At 46.5% G+C, this 20,170-nt stretch overlaps 1 protein-coding gene across 5 annotated transcripts in view; it reads left to right on the top strand.

Moving 5' to 3' along the window:
* Window positions 1-20,170, top strand: part of Slc22a4 (solute carrier family 22 member 4) — a 64,256-nt gene that overhangs the window by 18,307 nt on the left and 25,779 nt on the right. The window contains exons 2-5 of one of the 5 annotated variants that reach the window (XM_087910627.1): window positions 3,037-3,254; window positions 4,834-4,975; window positions 12,129-12,171; window positions 14,217-14,371. In XM_087910627.1, coding sequence (XP_087766753.1) covers window positions 4,963-4,975; window positions 12,129-12,171; window positions 14,217-14,371 — 211 coding nt within the window. In that variant the 5' untranslated portion in view covers window positions 3,037-3,254; window positions 4,834-4,962. Of the gene's footprint in view, window positions 1-3,036; window positions 3,255-4,833; window positions 4,976-12,067; window positions 12,172-14,216; window positions 14,372-20,170 lie in introns of all 5 variants that reach the window. The other 4 variants (XM_087910629.1, XM_087910626.1, XM_087910628.1 and 1 more) reach the window with 4 other exon arrangements.

Genomic DNA, 20,170 nt, shown 5'->3' on the forward strand with positions numbered 1-20,170 from the left:
TCGATTTCTTTAAGGGAATTTTTCATTTCCTCTCTAAGGGCCCCTATCATCTTTATAAAGTTATTTTAAGGTCTTTTTCTTGTGTTTCATCTGGGTAGGAATGTTTAGGTCTTGCTGTTGTTGGATCACTAGGTTCTGGTGGTGCCAAATTGCTCTTTCAGTTGTTGAATGTATTTTTGTTGTTGTTATTTGCTTTCAAGACAGGGTTTCTCTGTAGTTTGGGAGCCTGTCCTCGATGGAACTCACTCTGTAGACTAGGCTGGCCTCGAACTCACAGAGATTCGCCTGCCTCTGCCTCCTGAGTGCTGATATTCTTACACTGGCATTTACTCATCTGTTCTTCCAACTGAATGAGTTGTGCCTGTGCCTGTTCTTCTAACTAGTGTGGTTTGTGCCTGTACCTATGTAGTCTGCTGGTGTTGTAGGGAAGGGGTTGCTACGGAGAGGATGTTCAGATGAGTGGGGTTGGGCAGTAGAGTGGGTCTTGGAGGGACAGAGTCCAGTGGTTAGCAGGGGTGGTGGTGCAGCAGAGGTAGGTCTCTCACCTGCTTGCAGACTGGTAGGGACTACACCAGAACTATGGACTTCCACCAGAGTTGGAGGCCCAGCTGCCTTATTGGTGCTGGCATGGGAGGGGGAGAGGCATGGGATGCACCCTGGAGTTTAGGGTCTGGACTTTGGGGCAGTCCAGTTGGGAAGCCAGTCACTCACCTGTTTTTCCGACTGGTGTGGTTTGCGCCTGTACCTATGTAGTCTTCTGGGGTTTCAGGGGAGGGTTGGCCATGGAGAAGATATTCAGGTGCATGGGGTTGGGTCATGGAGTGGGTCTTGGAGGGACAGAGTCCAGCGAGTGGTGCAGCCTGGAGGAAGGTCTCTCACCTGCTTGCCAACTGGTGGGGACTGTACCACAGTCCATTATTTCATTTTTAATAATGTTTTAAATACTGCTTTATATTTCATCTGAAACTTTGTTTAAACACCTAATGCCTAAGCATGAGATGCAAAGCAATGGGAAAGTGTGACTCCATCAGTAGGGAGAGGGAAAAGAGGTGGCATGAGCTGTGCAGAAGGCCTGCTTGTCAGATCTAACAAAACCTGCTGCTATAATATGTTCAAAGAACTAAAGGGAATTAGGATGGTAAAAGTTAAAGGAGGCATGGAGGACATTCTCATCAAATACAGAATACCAATAAAGAGGCAGACGTGTGTGTGTGTGTGTGTGTGTGTGTGTGTGTGTAAATAGAAACTCTGGAGTGAAAATAAACAAGAGCTAAAAATAAAAATCCCAAGAAGGTGTTGGTGAAGAATTGGACTGGCAGAAGAAAAAACCAATTAATTTTCAGCTAGAAGATTAAAAATTATAAAATTCAAAGAACAAAGAGAGGAAAGGAACAACAAATGCACAGTCTCAAAGAAACGGGGATGTCACTAACGCACCAATATATACACAATGGGAATAAGAGGAAGATAAGAAAAGAACAGCAAAAAAAAAAAATATGCCCCAAGAAGACAAATTTGGTGAAAAACGTTGCTCTCCCTGTCTTAGCAGCTCAACAAACAAAGTAGAGTAAGACAAGGAAATCATTAGTCAGATATGTCATAATAAAAATAGTGAAAGATAAACACAAAAAGGAAAGTTTGAAAGCAGCAAAAATATGACTTGTCACATACAAGTGAATTCAAATGTGGTTAGCTTTTCGTGTTCATAAATAACCAAAGACCAAAGGTAGTGGTGGTAATGGTGGAGGCACTCTAACTGCTGAGAGAAAACAATGCTCACTCCTACCAGCACCTCTTGGTGTATACCTCTTTAATTTAGACCATCCATTGCCGGGGGGGGGGGGGTTGTAAAACAGGACTGCCACTTTGGAAAATAGAATGAGAACTCCCCTAAGGGTTTAACAGAGACCTACCCTATATCCTAAGTATTACACCACTATACATATAACTAAGAGAAATGAAACTACATGCCTCCACACATAAATACTTATGAAGGCATTTTACACTGTAGCAAAAAACAATGCAATGCCTGTACATTTAGATATAAAACACATGCTATAGCAATACTGTGAGTATCATCCATCAATAAAGAGGAAAGAAGCACTGACCCAGGCTTCCACAGCATGATGAACTTTGAAAGCATCACCCTAAGTGAAAAGGGCCTATGATAAAAGACAGTATAACAAGTCAAAGATGTGGCTTAGCATCAACATGCTTGCCTAGCATGGGCAAAACCCTCTGTCCAGCCCCTAGTACTACAAAACAAAACAAAATCAAACAAATTTAGGTCTATATGGTATGAACTATTCCCCCAAAAGAAACTCACATGATCAGAAAATAGATTAGTGTCATAGGCTGGGAAGAGAGGCCAACAGGGTTGCCTGCTAACGGGCTTGAGATCTAGTTCAAGAGTGACGAACTATTCTAAAAGTAGGTGTTGGACCCGGGAGATAGCTCGGAGAGTAAGGTGCTTGCTGCACATGCATGAGGACCTGAGTTTGGATCCCCAGCACCCATGTAAAGACAGATGCAGAATTGTGTGTCCATGATCCCAGGGCTCCTATGACCAGATGGAAGGCAGAGACAAGAGAATTCCCAGAAGCTCATGGGCCAGTTAATCTGGCATACACAATGGCAAGCAAAAAGAAACCCTACCTCAAACAAGGCAAGATGCCCCAACTTCTCTGACCTCCATACATGGACCATAGCAATCAGACACTAGCATTATCACACATAAACACACATATGCATATATGTATACACAAACACACGAGAACACAAGGACCATGGCAATCAGATACTAGCACTATGACACAGAAACACACATAACATACATGCACGTGTGTGCACACACATAAACACACAAAGGATAGAAAATACTGCTGACTCAACTCTATGGCTATAGTAAGAACTGCAGAGCTACGCATTTTACAAGCATGACTTCTGTAATGTACATTATATCTCAACAAACCTGTCATTAACAGAAGGAATTAAACACTCGGGGTTCTTGTTTGTTTCTGTTTTTTTATTTTGCAGATGATCAAGAAATTTCACAGCCAAGTTATAAAGAAGGAGCTGGGGTGGATTTGTACTTTGTGGTTAACTGTCATCTCTTCCTTTCCTCCTGGGAGGAGGATGGCCCGAGAGGACACTGTAGAGACCCGTTGCTAATTCTTAAGTGGACTGATGCTAATTTCTCACTCACAGTCATCTCTGGGATTAAGTCTGTTTAGAGAAGGATTTTATACCCTATGGTAAGAGCTTTCTAACTTTCTTCATACTTGAATGGAAGTTTTATTTCTAAGAATCTTTCCTCAAGCCGCATTCAAGAGTAAACACTTAGCTTGTTACCCATGCCTCTTTAAGCCATGACTTTCCTTAGTGGAGAGGCACAGGTCATTTGAGAGGGAATTTTTTTCCTTAAAGAAGTTTGCTTGCACTTACGCTTCCTGTTTCAGGAGGGACAATGGTCTCTTCTTTAAAGATGACGAGAAGGGAGACTGGGGAGATGGCTGCATCAGTAAGGTCCTCATGCCTATCTCGAAAGCTTGAGGACTCTGTTCAGATCCCCAGTAACCACATAAAAGCCTGATATGATGGTATGTGCCTGTAACCCCAGTGCTGGCAGGTCGTGGAGACAGGCAGACTCCTCTGACTCCAGGTTCAGTGAGAGACCTTGACTTGACACAGTGGATACACAGGCACCCTGACCTATGGCCTGCACAAATACACCCACAGGCACAGGTATGTCTACCTGTGTGCATGCATACAAACACATGCATGAACTCCACATACATACAATTTTTTAAATAAAGCAGCAGGCTGCTAGAGATGAATGTGCGGGCAAAGTCACATGTCAGAAGTGCCAGAATCTAAAAAAGACTGTGTTCTTTTCTCAGCATCAGACTGCCTTCTGGGGTTTCCAGTTTTGTGCAGGATGCATATTTATGATCCTTCACAGCTTTGATATCAGCTCACAGTCATCTCTGGCTTGAACTGCTTGGAGAATTAAAAATCAAAGGTGTCTTTCAAGTGCAGTGCATGGTACTCCCTAGCCCTAAGCCCTATTTTTCTGTTACTCTTAATTGGTTAGTATTCATTCATCAACAGTTTAGGTATGTACCACATGTCCAGCCTGTGTTGTTCTAGGTCATCTAAAACACAATTGTACCGATTATTCAGGTATGGGAACATTACCCTTCTGATGAAGAAGGAAGGCTGCCTTTTTTTTTTCTTTCCCTCTAGCTAGAGAGCAAGGATGCAGTAGCCCAGACTAGAACCTGCTCACAACAATGTTGGGTTCATGCAGACACATGGGCATAGCTGGTCTGTCTTGCTTGACCTTGAGCTTTATGAAGGAAAGAACTGTCTTGTGCATGCGCAACACAGACCCTGGCCTGGGGCAAGTGTTTAAACCCAGCTGACCAAATGATTAATTAACTCCACTAAACCAGTCCACTAAAAAAACAATTTGGACAAGTCCCTTCATTGCTCCCATGCCTTCATATATTCACTTATGAAACAAGAAAAAAAGGAGTACCCATCCCATAGGACAATGTTGAGAACTCCTGAAGCAGTAAAACATGCACACTAAGCCTCTAGTATGGTCATTGGGTGTGGGTACATGTCTGTAATCTTAGCACTTGGGAAGATCAGAAGTTCAAGGTCATCCATGGATACATAGCAAGTTCAAGGACAGCCTGGGCTATCTGAGACATTGTCTCAAAATAAAAATACACTATGGTTGTTATTCTTATTATGATTGATGTTGGGAAATGTAAGAAGCCGAGAGTGACCTTCCATCTCTTCTTCTCTTTTTTGTTTTCTTCCCAGCAGTGATAAGGTTGAATCCAGAGCTTATATAAGCTGGTCAAGCACTCTGCCACTGACCTACATCCCCAGCCTGTTCCTCATGACCTTTGTGACCTGGTTTCTATCTACTGAAACAGAACCGAAGGACACATGATGCAGCTAGGTAGATCACACTCTGCTCTGTTGTAGGAACCCCAGTCCTAGACCCTGAGGATCTAGGGGTGCACATCTAGTCCTCCTCCCCATGCCTAGCTTGAGTCAGCTGGTTGCCACATTTCACCCTCTCAGAAAAGAGAGGGGAAGCCTGTTTTGAAAACATTAACGTTTGGCATAAAAGGTCATCCCCAGAATGAGACCAGCCATGCCCCAGCTGGTCAGTGGGGCTTCCTCTGATCCTTTAACTAGAAGTATGTTTGTGTGTTCATGTGTGTAGCCACATGTGGGGAGAAATTCCATCCAATCGAGAGAAACAGGTCTTCCAACAGATCTGCTATATGCTAGGGGAGTTCACTGGATCCTGGCTAGTGGGGTCTCTGTGACACATCCCTCAAATTCCAATGAATTCAAAGCAGTCAAAGTCTGGCTTCCCCAACAGCAGACCTTTTGATGGTCTTTCCTTTTGTGGTACTGATTGGTTTACAGGACTTAAGTTCCACAAGCCCCAACTAGGACTTTGTCTGCAAACCCAAGCTCCTGATGGCTTTCCAAAGAGACTCCTTGGGCACAAAAGCCCTCAAAAGGAGACTGGAGCCCTAGAGCAAACCATGGACAGCATGTTATCTAATCACATTTACCGGGATCTCCAAAGACTTGCAGTACCCCATATGGGGCTGAGGCAAATGACTGCTGTGTGTTCATAACTGGTCAGGATACCTTGTTGGGCACCCCTTCCTCTTCATGGAAGGAAAGAGACCCACAGCTGTAGATGGAAGTTTCTGTCCTACCTGGTCCCGCAGCCATTCAGTCCCAAAGAAACACATAGAGGCTTATATTACTTATAAACTGTTTGGCCTATTGACTCAGGCTTATTATTAACTAGCTCTTAACCACTTAAATTAATTCATAATTCTTACCTATATTTAGCCATTTGGCTTGGTGTCTTTTTTCAGTAAGGTATTCTCATCTTGCTTCCTCTGTATCTGGCTGGTGACTGCCTCTCTGCCATTCCTCTTCCCAGAATTCTTCTAGTCTGGTTGCCCCACCTATACTTTCTGCCTGGCTACTGGCCAATCAATGTTTTATTAAACCAATACAAGTGACAAATCTTTACAGTGTAGAAGAGTATTATCCCACAGCATTTCCCTTTTTTTCTTTTCAAAACAAGAACCCTGAATCTATTCTCCTTTGTTTAGTTTTTTTTCTGATCATTATCTATAACATCTTGTAACCAACATTCTAAACAAAGGCAAACATTCACAATCCATTTTGGGGGAATTTGGGCACAGTTTTCTAGGCTACTTCCTGACTGGGGGCACTAATAATCAAAGAAAATTTAGGATTATGGTCAAATCCTGACTGGAGTATTCTGTGAGGCTAAATGATCTCAGTCAGCAGTCTTGAAGCTGTTCTGAATGTAGAACACAGAGGAAACCACAACAGAGGCACTCTGAAACAATGGAACATCTGGGCCATCTGTTGCCTTTGGTGATTTTTCAGGGGGTCTTCCTTGATCAAGCCTTATTTTTCTTAACCCAGAATGAATCCACAGCCTCTAATTTCTGGTGGAGACAAAATCAAAACCTGTTATCCACAGTAACATATCTTTGAGCTTAAATTTTGAGTTGAGGCGTTTTTAAAATATTTAGGTTGGATTAATCCAACATTTATAATCAAATGTCTTTTAGCAGCTGTTGCTTCTTCAGCAAACAATTCAAAGACAACACAATAACATACAGTATCCAGATTATCTGTGTGTTTTCCATCTTTACATTGCTTTTATTTTTTACTCTATTCGTTTTATTTTTAATTTTAAATTTTGTTGGGTTTTTTTTTTCTGAGTCAGGGTTTCTCTGTGTATCTTTGACTGTCCTGGAACTCACTCTGTAGATAGGACTGGCCTTGGACTCACAGAGATCCACCTGCCTCTGCCTCCCAAGTTCTGGGGTTACAAGTGTGCACCGCCATACCTGACTACTCTATTACTTCTTTTAAGGACTTTCTCTATCCTTTTTCTTGTCTCTCCCAAGCTTAAGTGTGTGTGTATGTGTGTGTGTGTGTGTGTGTGTGTGTGTGTGTGTGTATAAACACACTGTAAACCATTTAGAGGCTTTTCCCTGAATTTGTCTTTACTATATATCTCTATCTTTTTCTGACCACAGGAGTCTTTAATCCGCTAAACAGCATGGCTAGGATTAAAGCTGCAGCTTTAGCAGCTGGCTCCACCCTATTCTTTAGCTGTTTGAGAGTCTAGCTTCATGATGGAGGTACTGGCACGAGCCAGATTTATTGCCACAGCTCTGTGAAGTTTCTAGGTCCATGCCACCACCAAGAAGCCTGGTGCTGGTTGATCATAAGCGCCATCTAAGTATTTGGTGGCAGAGCCTCTTAAAGAGCTGCAAAGTTTTTGCCGCTAACGCTGAGTCAGGAAGCCTCTCTTAAAGCTGCCAGCAAACAGAGTCTACCAGAGAGAAGACAGTTTCCAAGAAGCTGCACTTGACTCTCTTTTTATTTGTCTAGAATCTCTCTCTCTTTTTTTTAAAGCTTTCTCAGGCTTTATGTGGAAATTCTGGTCAAACGTTTGGGTACCATTTGTAGATGGAAGTTTTTGTCTAGCCTGGTTAAGCAGTTATTCAGTCCTAAAGAAACACACAGAAGGTTATATTAATTATAAACTCTTTGGCCTTTTAGCTCAGTCTTATTATTAACTAGGTTTTACAACTTAAATTAACCCATAGTTTTTGTCTATGTTTAGTCACATGGCTTGGTACCTTTTCTCAGTAAGGCATTCTCATCTTGCTTCCATGGTCTCCAGGAAAGAGAGTTGCAGGAAACTGATCCAGTCCCCCCACCCCAGCGCTCATGCTTCTGTCCAAAGAAAACAAATCTGATTGACATTCCCAACAGGCTACCTTATGATAGGCAACCTGTGCAGTCACACAGGGCCTGCACACTTGATCACAATGTTCTACTTTGGGTGCTATGAAATTCTTTTTTTTCCTTTTTTCCAAACATTTTTTTTATATACCAGGACTTGCTGTATAGTGTTGTGAAATAATCTTTTCATGAAGATGTGTCTTTGCCAAGGTGCCTTCTGATTGGGTTAATAAAAAGCCAAATGGCCATTCGCTAGGCAGGAGAGACATAGGTAGGAGAGTCACACAGAGAACTCTTAGAAGAAGATGGGCAGAGTCACCAGCAGGCACAGAGGGTACAAGACATACTAGAGGACATGTAAAAGCCACAAGCCACAAGGCAACACATAGATAGAAGTTGGTTAACTTTAGTTGTAAGAGCTAGTTAGTAACAAAACTAAGCTATCGGCCAAGCCTTTATAATAATACGTCTTCATGTCACGATTTGGGAGCTGGCTGGCAGGATGGAAAAAAAATCCACCTACAGTATAGCACAGGCTATCCTCAAAACTCTTAATCCTCTAGGCTTACACCACCATACCTCTCTGGAAACCCTCAATTTCAGTGACTAGGAAGATGGCTCAGTCAATAAAGATTTGCCATGCAAACAGAATGACCTGAATCTGCTCCCCAAAGCTCATGTGAAAAAGTTCAGTGTGGTGGAGTACATTTGTTATCCCAGCACTGGGGAAGGTAGACAGAGCAACCTCTGGGGTTTCCTAACCAACTGGCCTCGCCTAATTAGTGAAACCCTGTCTCAAAAAATAAGGTGGCTAGCACCTGAGGTGTGATAATCGATGTTGACCTCTGACAGGTGTGTGTTCATGTGTATGCACACACACACAAGCATGCACACACACACGAGCATGCACACACACGCTGAAAGAAAAAAGAGGGAAGGAGAGAGAGAAGGAGAAGTGGAGGCCACCTAAATTTTGTCCTTGCCACTTTTGAACCAGGGGTCCAGCAAGTTCAGTTGGCATTAGGTAGAATTCCCACCTCTTGTTTCTGCTCACACTGGGTCTGGCTCTATCTCCATAAGCCTCTCTCTCTTTCCTTCCTGTCTCTAAGTCCATCTATTTACTTATTTATCTTTAGTGTCTCAAGGTTTCTCTGTGTAGCTCTGGCTGTCTTGAAGCTCCCTATGTAAACCAGTCTGGCCTTGAACTCAGAGACCCACTTGCCTCTACCTCCCAAGGGCTGGAATAAAGGCATGCACCCCCATGCTGGGCACTGAGTCCTTTCTTGCCTTTCTTGAATTTCTCTAGTTCAAATTTCTGACAATGAAACAGTTTTTTTTTTAAACCACAAAGCAGAGAACGTTCTATGAAGCTCTTTGCTGCCCAGATGCAGCTGAATAGTGACGGTTAATGGTTGGCATGGTAAAACCACTGCTGGCATAAGATTTGTTGCATTCCGTGCAAGGCTGAATGCGGTGATGGAGGCCTTCTACCCCAAGTCCTGAGCAATTATTGTCTAGTGTCATATTCCTGGAAGAGTGGGAGCTCTTTGTCCTGCCCTTGGAGATGCAATGACAAGTCTCTGTGTGTCAGGGTTCGATCTCAAGCCACTTTCCTAGCCTTGGCCAGCTTTTGGGGAGGAAGGTAGCCACTTGCTCAGGCACACTGAGCCTACTCCTTCTGGTCTGTAGGGTGAACAAGCCTAGGAACCTGGCTGGACAGCAGGAGAGAGCTGATTGCCTGTCCTGTCTCTCGGAGCCCATTCAGGGACCTTAGGTCCATTTTCATTTCTGAGTAATGTCCTCTTTAACTTTATTTAACATTAGTGTGGGTGGGTGGGTGAGTAATGTGGGGGGAGTATAGGCGTGGGTGCATGTACCACAGTGTGCATGTACCACAGTGTGCATGTGGAGGTAGGCGTGGGTGCATGTACCACAGTGTGCATGTGGAGGTCAGAGGACAACTTTATGAAGCTGGTCTTCTCCTTCCACCCTCACATGAGCTCCAGGAATTGAACTCAGGTGGCCGAGCTTACTCACCAAGCACCTTAACCCTTTGAATCATCTTGCTGGCCCCATTTCTTGGTGATTTATAAAGAAAAAAGACTTGGGCTGGCAAGATCACTCAGTGAGTAAGAGCACTTGCTGTGTGGCTGCTCATATACCTGAGTGTGAATCCCTAGGACTCAGGTAAAAAAGCCAGGCATGGCTGCACACATCTGTGACCCTCGCATTAGAGGTTGGAGACAGGTAGATGCTGGGAGCACACTGGTCAGCTAGCCTAGTCTAAATGGGGAGCTTCGAGTTCAGTGAGAGTGAGAGGCTCTATTTCAAGAGAATACAACAAAACGTGATAGAGAAAGACACCTGACATCTTCTACCCTCTAAAAGTGTGGATGCACACTCACATGTGTGTAACACACACATATAAAACCATATACATATACCAACACACACAATAGAATAAAGTCGAGGTTATGAGTGCTGAGAAGTTCAAGGCCAGGGGCTATGTCTAGTGCAGGCCTTCCTGCACAGGGCATCTGTGCACAGGGCATCAGTGCAAGAAGACATAAAACTTGTTTTATCTGTTTTCTAACAAAGCTGCTGTTCCCCTTGGATTTGGCCCCACCCTGATTACCTCATTTTTCTCAATCACCACCCAAAATTCCTATCTCCAAATACCATCATTGAATTAATTATGTTTACTTCCTTAACACCTCACGATAGGGATTACATTTCACCACGAGTTTTAGTGGGAACAGTCACACCATAGCACCAAGTGAGGCAACGTCATTCTGGATAAGTGATTGATAATCTCAGATTGATCCTTGGGTTGCTTCTGAAGGTGAGGGAGCTGAGTTCCTGGTCCATGTTCTTCTTCTGCAGAGCCATGCTTGGGCATCCTACCAGCATCGTGAGCCTGGAGCGGCCTTGATGGGAGGAAGTCTATAGGGGAAGCCTTAGGTCTCGGAACCTAGGCATGCAGAAGACATGACCACGAGGGTCACCAGGGTCACCAGGCCCTTTTAAGCTGTGTGGCTGGGGTAGCGGAAGCCATTGCCACAGGCAGACCCTTGGGCATACAGTCTGCTGTGACTCCTGACTTGAGTTTTTATCGCTTCCCTGACTTTGTTCGTCTTGATCGTCTTAGCTTTTCATCTGTTAGTGTTTCTAGGAGCCCCCGTCCCCCAAGCACTACAGAACTAGAGTGCAATATGGATTAATGCATATGCAGGAATTATTTTAAATCAACTACACTTGGAAGGCAGCCGTGGGGAATAAGAACAGACCTGCTCCACAAATGCCACAGATGTAGGATGCCTGCACAGTGGGGCAAGGGGTAGGCTGGAGGGTCCCTCTCCTCTGCCAGCCCATCTTGTGACACACTGCTCCCGCACACAGCTCCAGGCCAAAATATATGAGCAGAGGTCACCAAGCACACTTTGAAATCTCTGCAGCCTCCCTTGAGACTGGGCTGAGTTGACTCCAGGGGAAATCTGGGAACAGAAGCTCTGGCTGAAACTGGTTTTATGGATCCACCAGCAGGAGCTTGTTAGTGTGGTAGCAGTCCACAAGGCCTGGGGACTGGGAGGAACCACACTGCTGGGAAGGCAGGGTGGGAGGGAGGGTAGAGGAGTGGAGGAAGGAGGCTCAGACACCCCTTGAAAAGGGTGGGGCGTGCTGGCACAGTGACCCCTGGAGTGGGTTAGATGCTCCACCTAGGTTGGAGGGGACCAGGGAACCAAGACTTCCCAGAGAAGTGCTTAAACACCTCACAGTGCTGAGGCTATTTCAGTCTTCAACAAAGGAGATGACGTTTTACTCCTGGACCAGCTAGCTGTGCCCTCTGCCCTTCTCTTCTGCCCTTCCAACCCTCTCTCTCCTATGAAGCAGAAGAACGTGGATCTCTTCGCTTCACACTGCTTTGTGGTTGTGGGCTTGCCAACCTCCTTATAGATAATGCGAGCAGGTTGAAGCCATCTCCTCCCTCCTGAAGAGGAAGCTGTGTCTCAATGGGAGGCAGGAGCATGCCCCCGGGCTTCTTGTCACACTGAATGGCAGAGTCAAACCCAGAGCTATGAGACCTGTTCCCATTCGAACAGAGCCAGCAGGCTGGCGCAAGGGAGGACAGCGCACCTGGCATCCATCTGGCGCTCCTTGGAGCGGGGCACGGGTGGGTCCTGCTGGAGGACTGGGCTCACGTTGCATGCTGTCTTGTTGGCAGTGGAATCTGGTGTGTGAGGATGACTGGAAGACACCCCTCACCACCTCCCTGTTCTTCGTAGGCGTTCTCTGCGGTTCCTTCGTGTCTGGGCAGCTGTCAGACAGGTAAGGACTCTGGATGGGGAACAATGAGGTGGAGCTACTTATCAGTCCACAGCCTGGCTTGACGCAAGGCCAAATTCGTAGGCTTTTTACACAGACAAGGATCCTCGAGGCACCGAGTGGATAATAGGAGAAGCCTAGCATTTGGGAGGCTGGGGTCTGAGGAGAGAATTAAAAGTTCAATGTCAACCTGAGCTCTATATCAGGACTGTGTCTGGCTAACTAAGTAAATCTTTCCCAGATAAACCTAGTGTGCAACCTTGACTATAGCACCCCTACATAACAAGACCTGCTCTATCTAACTACCAGAGTGACAAACTAGCTAAGTAAATAAGTCCTTCACAGATGGTACTAACATGTAACCCTCACCTCCGCATCCTGCCAAGACTTCCGTCACACTCCCAGTCTGAACTCACGGGGCTTTGACCATCTTTGATCAAAGTATCGACCCCAACAGAAAGCAGGGCCCTTGTGCCACAAGCCCCTTCACAGAACAGGATGCTGGTATTATCATTGCCCCTGACTCTGCCCCCAAATCTTGACAGGGCAGGGGTAAGTGGCATGTTACTGCTGCACAAACAGCCAGCAGCTAGAGTAAAGCCAAGTCCTGTCAGATAGGCATTCTCTGAGGCTGGGAGCGGAGCCATGGCTGGGCCTGCAGCCACAGTACTGACCCAGACTGGCTTTTGGTCACCAGAGCCTGCAGGCGTCAGAGGGACATGATTGCATTATCCCGAGTTGTGGCCTGCTTGCTCTATATGTTCTCTCAGGTGGGAGTGCTGAATAGCAGAGCTGGACAGCGCTTCCTGGGAACCTGCACCCCCCAGCTTTAAGGCCTAGAGGGAATGGGGCAGGGATGCTCCACCCTGCCCACTAGTCACTACCAGAATAAAACGTTAAAGCTTAAACCAACCAGTGACACAGCAGACATGGCTGACAATGACATCGTCCCAGAAAGCAAAGGTTTGCAGTTTTAGAGGCACATCGTCATACCTGGGCAACTGCATAACACCCCAAGGCTCAAATAATATTTGGGAGAAGTCAGGTGCTGGCATGAGTGTGGGTGTTCCTTGGCTTTCTGTAAGCCCTGTCCTAATAAACCAACCCTCAACTGAAGAGATTAGATCAAAAAAAAAAAAAAAAAAAAAAAAAAAAAAAAACTTCACACACCTAACATGACATGCTAGCTCGGCAAACAGCCAGATGTCTGTCAGGAGTGTAGCTCACTGTCGCTGCTCAGCACAGAGAGGCCCCCAGGCCGCATCCCTGTCCAGCAGGGAGAGTGGGGAAAATATGAGTACAGAATTCCAAGCAGGGATTCTAACTAAATGCAGAGCACTTCCCACCATTGCAAAATCATGAAGTCCTAAGCCAAACGACTGTGAATCAAGGATTGACATTTTTCAAACTCGCTGGGTGGTTCCAAGTGCAGCGAAGGTTAAGAAGCAGCAGCCCCTCAGGGGGTTTCTAAACATACAGAATTCCCATGTGGATGGTAAAAGTATCTGCAATCTGCCCTTTGTGTCTTATCTCACAAATGGTGTGGCAGTTTCTGCCAGTGGTGCCTCTTTCTTTCTTTTTTTCGTTTCTTTTTTTTTTTTTTTTTGAGACAGGCCCAGGATGGTCAAGGATGGCCTCAAAACTACTGTGTAGTCAATGTTGTCCTTGAGCTTCTGCCCCTCCTGCTCCACCTCTCAGGCGCTGGAATTACAGCTATGTACCATTCTGGGGATCAAAGCCAGAGCTTCATTCAGCTAAGCAAGCACTCTACCCACTGAGTCAGACCTATAGCTCGCCTACGGCTCCTTCTAAAGATCAGATTTGTCCATGCAGTTATCACAGAAGATGCCCGTTTCCTCCAGAAGCAAGACTTGGCACCCGGGAAGGTAGTTCCTGGGCAGGTGGATGCTGGAAGCCTCTCCAGGGAGGAGGCTAACAGGATGTCACAGGGAAGAGAAAATATCCCAGTCTTGAGACAAGACAGACCCTACAGTAAAGCTAGGCTTGGTGTTACAACACACCCTGAGTTACCCTGTTGTGTTCTATAGGTTTGGCAGGAAGAAAGTCCTCTTTGCAACCATGGCTGTGCAGACTGGATTCAGCTTTGTGCAGATTTTCTCCACCAGCTGGGAGATGTTCACTGTGTTATTCGTCATCGTGGGCATGGGCCAGATCTCCAACTACGTGGTGGCCTTCATACTAGGTAAGAATGACTTTGGAGACTCGGGGTCCCTTCTTTCCACCCTGTGAAATGCCAGGCAGGAGGGGGCTACTGAGTGTGAGTCCAAAGTGTCCTCAACTTTAGATCCATGCGTATATCTAAGGGGCGCTGCAGCTATGGGCACCTCGAGCCAGTCACAGCCTGACAGTGGCTCAGAGGGGGCCATCTGTACTGCACTAAAACCAAGAGCTGGGGCTGGGAAGAAGTAGCCACACAACAGTAGACACATCCTCAGGAGCAAGGGGCTTGGAACAGAAGATCCTGGGGGGTGGGGAGACAGCAGGGATATGAAGTCCTTGATCTGAGCTATAAAGGCATAAGCCTGGTGGCCTACAAAGGGTCTTAGAGGGGTTGATAAGGCATATATACTCAGGGGGAAGTCTCTTGCTCAATGGCAAGAATTTGCCCCACCTGGGCAGATCTGCTGTGGCCTGGATCTGAGTTCCCGCCCAGAGCAGATGAGCGCTGCACAGGACAGCTGTGCCTCTCTGATAAGAGTTCTCCTGTCAGAAGGAAGACCAGGCTGAGAGGGCGGGCAAACCATCAGTTCCTAGGCCCTAGGACGGTCCTGGACCCTCTACAGCTTATCTGGGAAAAAGCGAGGTGAGCTTCATGGAAAACCATTCAGGGCTGTTCTCAAAAGTGTGAGCCTCACCACCAATATACTCTCTGATCCCCCTCCTAATCAGGACGAGAGGAAATGAGAGTCACCTCAAGCGCGATGATCATCAAGTCCTACAATCTTTAGAACAACCTTTCTAGCCTACCCCAAATTACCCCAGTATGTCCCAGCATAATTATTGATTGTGTCTCTTCAATAGCGCTCTAATGCCTTTCTTGCACCTGGCTATGTGGCTCTGGTTGCTCTCAGGAACCTGTGACTCACTGGCCTTGGCAATGGTGTGTTCTATTAGCCAAAGACACGCACACCCTCTATCAGGTTGCCAAGGTGGAATTATCCAAATTCCATTCCATTAATTATTGGTGAAGGGCTTCTTGCCACAGGCCCAGCCTCATGTATGAGGAGGGAGGACACAGGAGGAGACGGAGCAAGCAGGAACCACATGGTCCCAGCAGGTAGCCCTCTATTGAGCAAGCCCTGGCATGAAGAGAGCAGTTCTCATCTGTCGGGACCAAGAGTGGAGCAGGAATTTTTCCGAGGTCATCTGTGAGGCTGCACACATGTTATCAGGCAGCAGAGACAGGTGAAGGCTAAGTTTTAGGACAGCCTGGGCTATGAAGCAAGACCAAAGCTCATAAAAGCAAAACAAAACTCACCATTAAGAAAAATTGCCATTCTGTAGAGAGTGGAGAAGTTTGTGCTGACGGAGGAGCTGCAAACAGTGACTGGTGTGGCCCTGGGGGAGAGCTGAAGGTCACTCTGGGTAGAAGGACAAATCCAGAGCAGCCCAGGCTGGGATCGAGGAAGGGTCTATGCAAAGCAGTCACCCTTCTGTTGCACCTGGCTTATTTATTTAGAGTGTATGTGTGTGTGTGTGTGCACATGCACGCACACACACAAAAGTGTGAACACTGGAGTGTGGGCAGGTAAAAAGCTGAGGGAAACACTGGGAGTTTTTCACAATTGCTCTCCGTCTATTCCTTAATGTAATGTTTATTTTGCGTATGGAAGGGGTGCACACGTGCCTTAGCACATGCATGAAGGGCAGACAACCGCTTGATGGAGTTCATTTTCTCCTCTCTTCCCGTGGGTCCCTTGGCTTCACCTCAGATTGTCATGAGCCAACCAGCTAGTCATTCACCTTATCTTTGGACATAAGATCTTACACTGAACCTGGAACTCTCAGGTTAAACAGGCTGGTCAGCCCACCCCAGGGATCTTCCCGTCTCTGCCTCACCTACGCTGAGATTTCAAGCATATTTCACAGTACTCGACTCTTTTAGGTGGGTCCTAGGGATTTGAACTCACTTTCTCATTCTTGCACGGCAAGGGATTTATCCACTGACTCAGCCTCCCAGGACCCCAACCCCAGCTGTTCAGTCTCACGGAACAAGACCTGCTTCTCCAGAAAAACAGGGGCTCCAGCTCTGAGAGCCTTTGCTGCGAGAATAGGGCAGTGCCACAGCTTTGGCCTTCCCGCTCCCCACGTGGCTATGGCTTCACTGCAGGGTAGGGAAGGAGAGGGCCAGGTCAAAGGTAGGTTGGAGCTGAGGTGTGTCACATCAGCAACCAATAGAGGGCTCCCTGTCGGCTTGGGTCCACACCTGTCATCCTAGCGGGCTCTACAGGAAGCTGCTGACATTAGGTCCTGGGATAACATTTGTACTAAGACCTCAGGTCTGAAAGCCTATGAGTGTCGCTGAAAACTGATCTGCCCCAGACCAGGCGGAGTTCCCAGTCTGTTCCTGAAAGGGAGGACTTGGTGGAAGGACAGACTCCTCCGTGGCTGCTGGTTTTCCTGCGGCGCAGCAGCGCCCTCTGGTGTGTCAGGACTAAAATAGCTACATTCCAAGGGCATTTATTGGGGTTTTTCTGAGAAGCCAGATTTGACCCCAACAGACTTTCATTTAAGAAATTCTGTCAGTGCCTGCACTTTATCCTCCATGCTCTGGGAAAGAATCTGGGAAAGATGCTTGGGATGGTAAAAGTTCAGCTTGGAAATCAATCTTTGCACTGATTGCAGTAGCTGAATTATTCCCAAAGCTGTACGGAGTCTCCTTCTGGGCTGCACTTAACTCCCCCAGGCTTGCCAGAGTCTTAGGTTATACAAAAGGCCAGTCAAACTCGTCCCCAAAGCAACACAGAGTGCGGAGGAAGTGGGACTCAAGACCAAGGTCAATGACCTCCGGCACCCCAGCTTTCCCCCAGACTCCATGTCATTCTCAGGCACAGCACTGTAACCTGCCCACAGACTTCTGGGTAAAATGGTAGCAGCTCCCTCCTTCATCTTCTGTAAAAGACTGCTTCTCTGTTTTCTACAGGAAAACCTAACCACCTCCTGTCTCGGCTGATTCATCAATTCAGTATTTTCCAGTGCTTCTAACATCAGCACCCGACCACTGCCCTACCCCCACCCCACTATCCCACACTAGGACATGCTAAAAGCTTGCCTCCTCTGGTCCATATGTTTCCCTTCAGTAAGGGTACAACTGATGGCAGCTTCTATAGCTTTAGCTCGCAGGAATCTCAGATTTCTTTGAAATTGAACTACACCAGTTATGTAGCTTTTATCAGCCTCATATTTATTTTTATTATTTTCACTTATCTGTTAATGTATTTATCTTTATGATACTGAGAAGCAAACCACGGGTCTCCTGAATACACTGTGTATTTGATGTACACTCCAGTCCTTAAATGCCTTTAACTTGAAATGTAACTTTGACTTGTTATTTGAATGGAATGACGTAGCCAAATACCAGACTGGCTTAATTCAAAAACCAAAATTTTATTTTCTGCATCATGACAGCATGGCATTAGTCCCCTGGTCACACTGTGTCATTAGTCAGGAAGCAGAGAAAGATGAACACCTGTGTCCAGTGCGCGCTATCTCTCTCTCCCCCTCTCCCCTTCTTCCCCTCTCCCCCTCTTCCCCTCCCCCTCTCCCCCTCCCCCCCTCTCTCTTCAGTCATGCACCCTAACCCATACCTGACACCATCCACATTTAGGGTGGATCTTTCCTCCTCACTTAACCCAATCTAGAAACACCCTCACGAGTATACCCAGAGATTTGTCTCCTAGGTGATCCTAAAGACCATCATGTTGACGAGCAATATTTTAACCATCACTGGGGGACTTAGCATAGAGGAACCTGCACTTTTCCCCCATTGTGACATACGGCACACCCTCAGCCCATCCTAGCAGATGCACATTTCGCAGGCTTGTTTCCTGAGCTTGAATCAGCTGCAGGCCTCAGCTGCATTGAGGTGTATGTCCTGCTGCCTCCCCGTGATGTGTGCTAGTGATTCCTGGAGCTGACTAACAAAGATATAAAGCAAAATCCTCCTGGATGGAGGAGCCAGTGAGTGGGGACCATCTCCTAGGGCTGTTCATGGTCTCAGCAGAGCCAGGACACACCCTTTGATTTGGATGTAAGGTTTCTGCTCTCGAGAGACACTGAGAAGCCAGGCTTTGCCTACAATCACGAGTCTATGGGGCAGAGTAGGAGGACAGGAATCTGATGAGCAGAGCTGGAAAGCATTTCTGCCACAGGTCTTTTTTCTGGGTGAGCACACAGAGAGTTCATTACATCTGCCTACTTGAGGCCCTCTCCTGATGTTCCCTAGAGAGAACTGCTTGGTTATTAGCCAGTTTAATGATCAGCCCAGGAAGGACTGAAAGACATCCAAGGTCTCACTCTTCTCCCTCGTGTCTCCACTAGCATCCCAGCTGAAGGGCTGGTCCATAAGACTGCGGGTTTGATCAGGCAGTTTTCCTCCTGAAGGCTTAACATGCATAGGTTGATAAACATCATCGACATCACTACATCACTGTGTTAGGTTTATTTGTTTGCTATGGGTTTAGGGATTTTTATTTGTTTGGATTTTGTTCATGTGTATACATGCATGTGTGATGTTCATGTGTACATATGTGTATGTGTGGTACCCCTGTGTGTGCATGTGTGGAAACCAGAAGTTAACGTCGTATGCGTTCCGCTATACTCTCTCACTCAATCTGGAACTTACCCATTTCAGCTACGCCAACTGGCAGGAAGCTCTCAGGATCTTCCTGTTTCCATCCCCGAGTGCTAGAGTTACAGATGTGTGCTGCCGTGTCTGGTGTTCATATGGGCTCTGGGGATTTGAACTCAGGTCCTTATGATTGGCTGACCACCACTTTACCCACAGAGCCCCCAAACTATTTGTTTGTGGGGTTGGTTTTTGGCTTGTTTGTTTGTTTGTCTTTGAGACATGGTTTTATGTAGCTCAAGCTGGCATTGAACACAGTGTGTGCAGTCAAAGAACTCCCGAGCATCCCCCTTATACTTCCTGAGCGCTGGGACCTTAAGTGTGAGGTGTCGCATCCAGTCTGCATCACTGTCACAGATACACGAATGTAGACAAGTGGTTTTAACTCCTTATGTATGCCTCAGCTGAATATTTGTAGGGCAAGAGTCAGAGTAAGCAGTTAGCCTGGAATGGGGCTTTAAAATGTGCTCAGAAAAGTGATGGCTGTGACGATGGTGGTGGTGACCATGGTGACAACGATGGCAATGATAATGATGGTGGTGGTGATAATGATGCTGCTGATGGTGGTCATAATACAATAATGATAAGTTATAATGACTGATGACGGTGGTGATCCTGTATATCTTGGTTGCTGTTCTGCGGCGGTGATAACACACTCTGACAGAAAGCGACTGAGGGAAGAAAGGGCTTGTTACAGTTCCAGAGGGGCTGGAGTCTATCAAGGTGGGGAAGGCGTGGCAGCTGGAGCATGGGGCTGAGCTGGCAGTCAGGAAACAGGGTGGTGACATTTTCTCCCCACATAAACATGGAGAGAGAAGGAAGTGGAGTCAGGCTATAGAACCCCACAGTCTGCCCTTAGATGTACATCCTTCAGCAAGGCTCCACCTCCTAAAGGCTCCATCATCTTTCCCAATAGCGCCACCCGCTGAGACTAAGTGTTCAAATACGCGAGCCTATGGGGAGCATTTCTCACTCAAATGACAGCAATGTATAAGGAAGGCAGAGACCCCAAAAGTTATAGAACATTAGGACTAATAAGGAGTTGTTTGTACCGTCCACCTTGATCCACAGGCTGGCAGATCTCTGTCTTTACCTGCTACCTGGAGCATAGCTAACTCATCCTGTGTCTGTTAG

This window comes from Myodes glareolus, chromosome 9 (genome assembly GCF_982192425.1).
Source record: "Myodes glareolus chromosome 9, mMyoGla1.1, whole genome shotgun sequence".
Taxonomy (NCBI): Eukaryota; Metazoa; Chordata; class Mammalia; order Rodentia; family Cricetidae; genus Myodes; species Myodes glareolus.